The 12,076-nt window shown below is 33.8% G+C and overlaps 1 protein-coding gene across 3 annotated transcripts in view; it reads left to right on the forward strand.

Annotated features, from left to right (window-relative positions):
• LOC144436073 (ras-related protein Rab-3) overlaps positions 1–12,076 on the forward strand; it is a 36,809-nt gene that overhangs the window by 15,032 nt on the left and 9,701 nt on the right. For all 3 annotated transcript variants that reach the window (XM_078124742.1, XM_078124740.1, XM_078124741.1), the window contains one exon: positions 10,829–10,947. In XM_078124742.1, coding sequence (XP_077980868.1) covers positions 10,829–10,947 — 119 coding nt within the window. The remainder of the gene's footprint in view (positions 1–10,828; positions 10,948–12,076) is intronic.

The following is a 12,076-nucleotide window of genomic DNA, read 5'->3' on the forward strand; positions in this document are numbered from 1 at the left end:
ATTATGAGTTTGAGTGATTTACATTATGAGTTAGAAGGACAAAACTAGGTACAGAGCATACAAATTTTCAGATAAAGCCATTTTGTGCAGTTTATTCACGTAAAAAAAAGTTGTGCAAACATTTCAGTAAATTTATCTGGAATGAATCATATAATACAAAATTGTTTTGAAAGAATTTTTGTGTGGAATCAGAAAAGCTAACATGTTTTTCCCGTCTGTTTGTTCTCATGATGTGAACTGGTAGTTTTAATAATTTAGAATTGTGGGCCGTGCTGTAATAGATTCCCTTCACCAGCCTCAGGTGACATATCCCAGAATGCTTTGTAAGGACTGTAACAATGTGATCTCATACAGCTGCTCTGTCGAAAGCCATTTTTTATCCATTTTGATAAAGTGTCTTATAAAATATATCAATATTCTTACTTTCCCATTATTGTTTGCATTTTGATATTTTGTCTAGCTGGAGTACAAATGTACACATAGTGGCTTTCCAATATTTTAAATAATTATACTACAACATTACAAATTGTATTCATATGTTTGCATTTAGGAATTATAAATCTTAATTAAAAAGCTCTCGTATTTTTTTCTGTAGTTTGTGCTACAAATGTACGATAAACTACTATTTTTGTAAAGTGCATACAGTCCTTACTAGAAACAGTTTCATCCTCCTTTTAAGCTGAAATATCAAACGACATTGTTGAGCCAGATAGCCTAGTTTCTGGACTATTCATATGGTTCAACACTTGACAACCATACATATTGAGCCAGAATGCCTAGTTTCTGGACTATTCATAGGGTTTCAACACTTGACAACCATACATATTGAGCCAGATAGCCAAGTTTCTGGACTATTCATATGGTTCAACACTCGACAACCATACATGTTGAGCAAGAATGCCTAATTTCTGGACTATTCATAGGGTTTCAACACTTGACAACCATACATGTTGAGCCAGATAGCCTAGTTTCTGGACTATTCATATGGTTCAACACTCAACAACCATACATGTTGAGCCAGATAGCCTAGTTTCTGGACTATCCATAGGGTTTCAACACTTGACAACCATACATGTTCAGCAAGAACAGCAACTTATAAAATGTCAACAAAATTAAGGAAAAGAGTTGCAATGACAGCAACTGGGGCTGTAACCTTCATGTCATCAGCAAAGCCTACCAGTAGTGTGTTATATACAGCAAAGTTGTGCTTAGTTTGACATAAGAAATTAGTGTGGTTTTTTTCCAATGTAAAAGTTCTTGTATCTTAATTTGACCAAAGAGTTAAATTTAAAATTGTATATCTATGATGTGTACAAGGGCCAGGCATGCATAAAACTTGTCTATACCCTTGGGCTAACTGATAATTGATTACTTAGGAATTTGTTAAAGTGTGTCTGCCAACATGTCAGCCCACAGCCTGTACTTACTGTGTATCTCTTTGTTGTGTTAGTTCAGCTGACTGCCAACATAGTAGCCGACAGTCAACACTTAGAGTGATGTATCTCAGCCGCCAAAAACACAGCATTGAAGAATTTGAAGTACATGTAAATAAATAAATAAATAGATTGCCTTTATACTCAGAATAGATAAACAAGTGGTTGTTTGCCTGTCAATCATGTTGCTGGATACTATAATATCAACTGCTTAGGAACATGTTGTAGAGAGAAACAGCTCTAGGCATGTGAGTTAAAAGATTATCATGAATGTGACTGAAATGCATTGGGAAAAACCTGCTATTAAAACATGATAACAGCACCAACCCTGAGTGGAAATCTGCTATTATTGTTTCCTGGGTATCCTGTTTTTTAAGATAAATTTTACTACTACAGTAACTACATGTACTTCTACTATCTGCTGACTTCATTTTTAAGAGTAAAGCGGATGACCAGAAGGGAACAACTGGGGAAGGCCATTTGTGGGATGAGTATTATGTATCACTATCAGTTGCAATGAGGGAGGCTGTTGTACCATATATAAGACTTAATGCAGTGTATAGTACATCGCAGTGTATAGTACAACACACTCACACACACACACACACACACACACACACACACACACACACACACACACACACACACACACACATTGAATATTTATATTTTTAATAGCATTTCTAAATTGATACAATAAATAAACTACCCAGGGTAAAATTAATGCATACATATTTTAATGATATGTGTAAATGATGACAGATTATATTCCCAGGAGCTCATTTAGTATGTGTTATGACTTCATCATTCAGTAATATACTAATAAGGCTTTGTTCTGATCTTTGCTCTAGATAAGGTATTGCCTTGGAAATATGTGCGAGTTTTACATGAAATTGGTTTGTGAATTAAGATGATGTCTTGATGGTCGATCTAGTACAAATATAAACTGATCTCTGCTGGTACTACCTGCACAAACTGCAACTTGATCATTTTTTGAAAATATTTCTTTGGAATAACTAACTCATAAATTTTGTACACCATGAACAGAATTGCATAAACATTTTTTTTGTAGCTATATACATGATAAATCAAATAAATGTTTGGGTCTGCACCAAAAAATCAGTGCCCTCAATAATGATCATGATTTCAACCTGTTTCTGTACTGCTTATGGATAATATATCCAGTTATACCATTACAAAACTGAGCTTTCACTGAAGATTTGAACTTGCCACTACACCACCTACAGATAATAGTAGTGACCACTATCTATACAGTGTCTATTTATATGTAATTGACCAATTTGTAGTGAATATATATTTGGTTATTTGATGAAAAAACTATCCCAGTTGCAGCTAATGCTACTATAATGTTTGAATCCCATATGTGTAGTCTTGTATTATGGTCACTATTATCTTATGTGCTGAGTCATAGGAATTGCTTGTGTTAGCAATTGTATGTTGAGCAATATGAATTCTTTTATTCAGGATCAACTTTTTACCTATACTCTGCCAGTCAACCAGTTTGATAGTGGCCTTAAACTGTCTTACATGTATGGAATATTGTTTATTACTGCCTCAAGCAAAACTGTCCCCAATTTAATAGTAACCTGTCAAATTCACTTGGAGCTGGCACACAGGTAACATAACTGTCCCCAAATAGTAGCCTGTCAAATTCACTTGGAGCTGGCACACAGGTAACATAACTGTCCCATAAACATAGCTGCAGTCACAACTACCTAACAACAGCTTTCAAACATTGAGAAAGAAATGTAAGTTTGCATGTGTAAGGCTATCCATTACACATGTTTTCCAAACTAATTGATCCCATTATTCATTCTCTAGAGTAATAATACCAGTGGATGAATCCAAAAGCAATTGCGTGTACATGTTCTAGCTGTGGCCTGTAGTCATCAGGCAGCTGAAACCTTTAAATATATTGATATGTGCTGTTGTGGATGGAATACACATGTACATGGTCTTGATTTTGTCAGGAATTTGAAACCCATGGTGTGGTAAAGTTACTTAGATTTCCATATTTGTATGTATTTAAACTCAAATTGTTGAGAGGGGAAACATGTAAAAAAACAAACCCTGATATATAGATTAGAGTTATTAACTTATTTACTAGTCTACTCATTATTTTTCAGTAGTATAAAGTCAAAAACTATAAATGTGAATGATTTATTTTTCATAAATCTTATATATTCTTATAAGGAAAATACTAGATCATCCATAAAGTTTGAGTTTTTGTCAGATTCATTTTTAAATTGAGTTGCGAAATCCCCATCAAATAGGCCCCTTTAGCAAATGATCCTTTTGCCATCTTATTCTGAATAATTGAATTACAAATGAATGCAATGTAACCTTATTCCAGCAGTGAGAAAATGAAATTAGCTAATATCCAATACAAGAAAATTATGTTGCCATGGTAATGGTTAAAAGTAGATTCATGTGTTTTTCATTGTTATTGGTGTCTCTGTTATGTTAAAGCAAATGAAAAAGATTCTATTACTTGCTGACTATTGATAAGGTTGCCCCCGTTCAATCTCTGCCACTATGTGGTGTATATGATGTGTTGTGACGGCTTGGATGAAGATGTACATCTTGTATTGAAATATGCAGGGCACATATCACACGATATGAGATGAATAAAGGTTTCTGTCATTCCACATGGAATAGAAACATTTTGTTGAAATCTAATAGAAGTGAAAGAATATATTGTTTTTTGCTAAAGTGTGTGAACCATAGTGATATATTGAAATTTGATAATTAGCATATCTACATTTCTTTATCTACTGTTAGTTGGGATATGGTCACATGGTTCACAACTTTGTTTATTTTTACCCAGTTTGTAATTCATACCCTCAAGAAAAACTACCTTTACCCTTCTCTGCATTCCCTTTGTAAGGCATGTACTTCATTAAGGATAATATTCCAAGTTACATCATACATGGATAGCCAAATCATTATTACTCTATGAAGCATGCAAGAACTTGATATGCCTTTCATATATCAAACAAGTCACAAATATGGAAGTGTACACAACATGTCATCCTTCAAGTGAGCAGTCTGAGCATGGTGTTGTGTTTTGAGCATATTACAATGAATGTATACTTCACCTGTGACAGCCAGTCATTGCAAAGAAAGTGAATGAAATCCCAGGTGGCATGGACTTGAGTAGGTATGCTACACCTACTTATGCTGTTTTGTAGATGGAAACAAAATTCAGATTTTCTTGGTTTTGTAACATCCAAGACAAAGTATATAATAAAAAGACCAAAAAAATTTGAAAAGAAAAGAACTCTGTTCATCATTTCAGTTTGATTCAATACAGTCTTGAAATAATGTTAGCATAAAAGTGAGGCTGTTTTTTTTGTAAGTAGGAAATAGTCTTTCAAGTTTTGTGTCGGCGTAGAATGATTGGTTTGTGAAAAATGCTCAGACTTAGAATTGCCCTTCTTTGCGTAATGCCATATTTCATAAGTTTCAGTCCACAGGCTTTGCACAGACTGATTATTTCTGAATCAAAACCGTACTGCGTAGGTGTACAAGCAGCTCAACAACACAGCCAATTATATAGATTAAATGCAAGAAGGCATGACTTACCATTATATTTTGTAGAAAAAAAATTACTTCTCCTCCGCAGGATTCAGGGTTACTGAAGTGGGTGTTTTTAATCCCATTAGATAGATTCCTTCAATCTTGTCATCCTGACTGATATATGAAACAGGACATTTTGCTTTTCATACTCCTGGACTAATAAATAGTAATATCTAGACCAAGAGCAATTTGCCAGTGACATTTAGTTTGTGTATATTACCATAAAAAAATCATAATTTACAGTACATTTCCATGGCACTAGTATTTGGACATGGTAATCGGACATGGAGTCGTCTGAGCTCTGTTGTAAGATTTTAATGTCTTCGTATTTTGCAATATCCAATAAGTTTGTGTGCGTCAAAGTCAAACAAGTTTTTGATTGAGATAATTGTGCAGAATATGTTCAAAATGATCTGCTCTAGCTGCAATACATGTATTTTATTCAAGTGAGATATACATGTAGTCCTGAATTTATCAGTCATGTATTCATCTATGAAATAATTATTTTGTATCATTATCATTGCTATAACTGAACATGCAAAGTTACTTACAAACTAGCACTGCATCTTTATCATAATTTACACTCTTTGGAACCATTGATGCTATATTTTTGGTATGGTTTGGGTGTGTAGTGTTCGTCATTTTGGAGGCTCCTTATCTGTTGTTTAAAAACAGTGTGTGTGTAGTGAGTGATAAGGACCACCCTGGTCCTCAAGATGATGAATCTTTTAGGCTAAGAATCTTGCTCTTAGACTCAAGAGAAAACCTGATGACCTTTATATTTTAGTTTTCCATACCTTCTTAGTTTCGGTGTGGAATTCTGGTAAAAGGTCTTGGGAAGTTTGACTTGGGAAGTTTGACCTATTCACCATCACTTAAAAAAACATTCTCTTTACAATTATATAAGTTTCAATGACTGGAAATTACTCCAGATTGGTTTTACAAAATATCTAAAGAAGTGTATAATTGAGACTGATTTTGTCTACATTATGATTTTATATAAATGTACCTTAGCCACTCTAAACAGTGATATGCATGTATTTATATGTAGCAACAAAAGTAAGAGATGACAGAACATTAAACAGACAAAAATTGTTGAGAAATGCAGTTTGTGGCTTTTAGGCTTTTTCAGTCATTTGCATATCATAGGAAACTAAATATTTTGATCCGTTCTGTAGCAAGCTTCATGTAATGAAACCTGCCATAAATCCAACCATTTAATGAGGCTATTTTTCAAGGACTGCAGTTTATAAAGTAGTTTTATAATTGATGTTTTTCATATGGACTTCTGCAGCTGTATCATACAATCAATGTGGACTCTTGTCTCAAGAGACTTGTTTTGGCTATTTTTAGCACAATTGAACTGAGGCTCAATGGTGAAGTGTGTGTGTGTGTACATGTATACATGTGTGTGTGTGTGTGTGTGTGTGTGTGTGTGTGTGTGTGTGTGTGTGTGTGTGTGTGTGTGTGTGTGTGTGTGTGTGTGTGTGTGTGTGTGTGTGCACAACTTGACATCAAAAACCGCTGGACTGTTGCTTGATATTTGATGGGAATATTACTTGGAATGTGTAGATGGAAAATTGTTCAAATGCAAATGATCGCATCAGGGATGTGTTTCGGGTCAAAAAACCAATAATTTTTGGTCAAAAAACTTGAACTCCAAACATACTTGGCAGATTGTTCAGAAATTAGGGGTGTGTAGATTAAGAAGGGTTCATGACATGCTGATCCCATCAGTGATATGCCAATTAGGTCTACAAAGCTCCATTTTGGTCAAAACTTGTATCTCAAGTGAATAAAGATTCAAAAGTGTATGAAAATGCCTAGCAACAAGACCATACCCATAGCAACAGTCAAATGACATTGCATATTACAAACATAAAAATAGGATTGTTAAGCAAGTGGATAAACATCCAGCATTCCCATAGCAACAGTGAAATGGTTAATATGTATATTACAAAAATAACAACATTAGGTGGATTGGGATATGGATAAACATTTTAAAAAAATTATCACAAACTTTACAGTTGTGGTGCAATGCCTTTGGCACCATTTTTAGTAGCCTTTAATGAGATTTGGAGAAGCCAGATATATATGCTACATTTGAATTGAGTATAAAATTGTTCTTTTAAAAATAATCTCTATGTGTGGGTTGAGATGGAAGAAAGCATAAAGTGCTTGCAGGCAGAGTACATGTAGGACTGACTTTTATCAATTCAGAAAAGATGGGAAAAATGTGCATATGTAGGTGGTTTTTTTCCCCATACATACATGCGTTGTTACATTTTGTTTGTTTGTTGATTATATTTTGTTCATTGTTAGTTGATGTTTAAACCTGAAAAGAAATTAATTTGAGAAGTTGAAAAATAATTGTGGAAGGAATGATAGAATAAATACATGAGCTGTTCAATGCAGAACATGGAATTTGTATACGTGTATTTATGCACCGTATAAGCCAATATCAGATATTAACATATGTTGTATAGTGGGAGGTATGTAAGGGTAGTTCAGACCTTAAATTAGTGCTGCCTGTACATTGGGGCTTTCAGATTTGTTAAAAACTCTGCTTGGGACAGGTCCATGTTTCCATCAGGGACTGGTCCCAGTTTCAATCTTGGACTGGTCTTACTTGCAATCAAAGGCAATGTATTGTTCATCACAGGCTGACATTCAGAATACGTTTTGAGCTAGTCATATTCTGCAATCTATAAAGGGTCTATGCCAGTATGTTGTATTTTTACCATTGTACATAAATGATACCAATATCTGGGATAGAAGTGCAATTGAAACTTATCCCAAAGTTGAATTCAGACTGGTCACTGAATGGAACCAGGACTGGTCCCAGACAACCCAGATAGATCCCAGATTGGGTTTTGGCAAACTGAGAGTCCCAGACTTATAATGAAAATAAATTGATGTGTATTTCTGAATTAACATTAACGACATTTCAAATATTCCAATTGAACAGAACTTTATATTAAAAATGGAAATATAATTTCTGAAAGTACATTACCCAGAATTCTCATTAATAATCAGAGTTTGTTTCCTTTGAATATATGCGTGAAAAGTATCTTTAGCTAGTTCTTGAAAGGTGTGTATCACCTATTGATAGTCTAAAAAGCAAATACAACTATTTTCAATACAAATATAGTAAAATGTGAACAACAAGAGAAATGTATCTCATGCTGGGAAGTGTTGAATTAATAGTACACCCTACCACTTAACTGCATAAAATTCTGTTTGTTGAAAAAGATGCAGGCATTAAGTATTAACAGTAGTCAAATAGAGTGTTTCAAAGCATTTACTGTATGGTACCATTTGACGTCACTACGGCTGTACAACAAAGAGCATTAGTTTGTTGCTATGGTTCCCTACTTGGAGTAAAAACACTGGATAATATGACACTGTAAATACGATATTTAGACATATAGAGAAATCGTATACTAATGTACTTCTAGAGATAAAATTGTATATGACATACTCAATGGCACTTGCAGTGTTAGTGCTGTATATTTTAAGAATAACATGTTAGAATTTACCTGTACTTGGCACAATTATAAATTAAAAATCAGAATTTTCCAAATTAAAAGTACAAAATCAATGATGTCAAATTTGACAGGAGATATCTCAAATAGTGTATTTCTAGCTAGCAATTTGCATCACCATTCTGGACAAACTGATTGTAACTAATTTGTAGGTACATGTGCATTCATAGTACAAAACAAAATTCTGTATTTTATTGATTCCATAAAATGTGAAGATTTTACTGCTCCCCAAAGGCAAAATAAAACTGTCAAGTGGTGAAAAGTATGTAATTTGAAGAAGTTTGTCTCAAAGGCAATTTTTTTTTATCATTCTGTGCAGACTGTGTACAAAAGTAGTCATGCCATCTTGTTTTCTCTCTATGCAAGGTAATTGGAACAATAGCAAGCTTACGCTAATAACTTCAAATTCAACCTACCTTAACAGTGAAAGTATGCTTTTAGATGTTATTTGGCCAAGAAAAATATGAGTGACCTAAGGGGCTTTGTCAAAACATTTAGGTCACAAGTACTTTCCAAGTCACAGTAAACAAAGACAAATATTGGGGAATAATACAGTTTTATCTTTGCAAGCACAATTTATATAATATTGGGAAAGTATTGACGAATATAAAGTTTTCACGTGTATTTTGAGCATCGTGCAAATCATATAGGCACAAGTTGTCTTGAATTATGTGGGTGTATCACCCATATTTCTTGTTGGAATGATGTATAATGTAAGTTATACCAGTTAATATCAGGAATGGCACTATATTATAGTATACATTTGTATATCAAATGTCACCAGAATATAGAGGCAGTCATGAAATTCTAAATGTCAAAAGCTCTACCTTTGGGAGGAGGGGACTCTCTTTTGGCTTTCAACAAGTGTACAATAACAACTAGTGAATGTTATTTCAAGTCATCTAAGCCATCTAGGGTGAACAATATACTATGATTACATGTAGCTTGAAATAATAAGTGTACTTATATAGTCTGCAATAAATCCAGGTTTTGAATTAAAATTCCAGACATGGAATATGTACTTTTATAATGAGATTGAATGTTGCAAGACGCCATATCCAAGGCATGTTTCTGAATGGTTGACATTTTATCTCAAAGGCATATAGCATTCATTGTGTTGTGTCTACATCAACTGTTCAAAATCTTTTGAATGAGAATCTTGTAATTTCACTGCTAAATCAGAATCTTGTAATTTCACTGCTAAATCAGAATCTTGTAATTTCACTGCTAAATCAGAATCTTGTAATTTCACTGCTAAATCAGAATTTTGTAATTTCACTGCTAAATCAGAATCTTGTAATTTCACTGCTAAATCAGAATCTTGTAATTTCACTGCTAAATCAGAATCTTGTAATTTCACTGCTAAATCAGAATCTTGTAATTTCACTGCTAAATCAGAATCTTGTAATTTCACTGCTAAATCAGAATCTTGTAATTTCACTGCTAAATCTAAAAGGGTCTTGCATTCAGTGTTTTCCAGCAGTGCTGTGACTCGTATCTCCTTAAAAATAGATTTTAACTTTACTGATCCGATATTTGACAGCCAAAACTATTTTGAAATATGGATTTGTATATTTCTATATATTTCGTATGTATGTGTAAATGACAGGTGGTCACACCTGAAATAGTTTTCAAAAAAAGACCTAGTGAATCTGAATGATCTGGTTAGTCTGAGGTGATATAGGCATTGTACTTCGTTAGTTGTAATTTTAACAAGACTGCTAATGTTCAGTGATCTTTGAAAGAAATTGTGGACAAAAATAATGTTGACTCATTGTAGATGAAACAAATTGGGTTTAGACTAGGACAGCTATTTCTAGATTATCTCTGTATTAACAATCATTTCTGATAATGAATACAAATGTGTATCTCTTGGATGTACATAGTAGTCAGTCCACACTGTCCTACATTCTCATCTATAGCAAGGTTTGAAGCAACCCCCCTCCTCCTCCCATGTCCTTGTTATGTATGCACTTCTTCACCAAAATTATTACATTCTAAAACATGGCTTAGAAAGTACAAATTTACTGTTGTCTGCCCCATCACCTTGTCAATAGAGAAATTGACTTTTGATTTTTGATCAGATTGACAGTTGTACCATAGAGTGAACTAAAATACAAACACATAGAAATTGTCTTGTCTGGAGATTTTTCAATGTTGAGTAATTCTCTGTTCTGATTTTGATTTGGAATTTTGGATCTTTCTCATTACATGTGATAATAACAATATTATTATCTTTTGATTTTATAGGACACCGCTGGTCAAGAAAGATATCGTACCATAACAACAGCTTATTACAGGGGAGCAATGGGTTTTATTCTCATGTATGATGTCACAAACGAAGAATCATTCCAAGCCGTTCAAGATTGGTGAGTTTTAATCATGTGATGTGGTAGTGAATAATGATTGATTGATGGTCACATTGAGTCATAGTCCTGTGATTCAGTAGTGAACAATAATTGGTTGTCATTGATAGTCATGTGACCAGATCTTGAACAGTTGTTGGTTGTTGTTCAAAATGATTCTTAGTCATGTGATCTAGTAGTAAACAATGATTGGTAACTGTAAAGAGTGTCCTTTCTAAAAGATGAAAATTGTTGCCCTGACACCAATTATTGACGGTCTCTTAAACTGGTATTAAATTATTCATTGGTGAATATGTAAATGAATGACTCCATGGATTATTTACATATCAATGACGTTATTTTCCTACATTTTGTACTTGAGCTATAAGTGGGTCATTAATTTACCCAATAATCCATGATTTACAACTTTTGAAAGTTAAAAAAGTGAAAAGCAGATCTGACAGACCAGGCGTTCTAGAGGAAAATGCAAAGAATGGGGTAAAAGTTCTTGGAATCATAATCCTGATATTTTTATTAGTAAAATCGTGGTATCTTAAAGTCACATAAATCAACTGATTTATCAATTTACCATGGAAACAGTCCATTAGAGAGGATAATAGACTTTTTAGTAGTACTTACAGATGTAGAATGGAATGTCTAGCAGCAAAGGACACAAAACATAGATAGTAATTTCAATCCTTTTAATTTCCTGTAAACTTATGTATATCAATTACTCTGTCCTTTATTTCCATAAAAAACCTGACAGACTCAGATGCTGTTAATGTGATGTGTAAATACATGTATGGGCTACTTAACTTAATATCAAAACTGCAATAGCAAAAATGTTCCTGCAGTGCTATTTTATTTTAGCACAGAGAGTTGACATGGTTTCACTATCTCAGACCTGCCTTACAGAGCCGTGTTCAGTGAGATCATGATAATGCCCTGGACAACTATAATTAGTATGCTGTAATATGGGAGTTCTGTCTTGGGGACATTACAGTACATAACGGTTCCAATTTCAGACAAAAACAATCCAGCAGCTCATGCAACGACAGTGCCCTGGTATCAATACACTTTAACAGTACTATACCAGACAAAGTAAATTGTCATACCTGTTCTGAATAATAGGTCAATCTATTGACAAAGACTG

Source organism: Glandiceps talaboti, chromosome 6 (assembly GCF_964340395.1).
Source record: "Glandiceps talaboti chromosome 6, keGlaTala1.1, whole genome shotgun sequence".
In the NCBI taxonomy this organism is placed as follows: domain Eukaryota; kingdom Metazoa; phylum Hemichordata; class Enteropneusta; family Spengelidae; genus Glandiceps; species Glandiceps talaboti.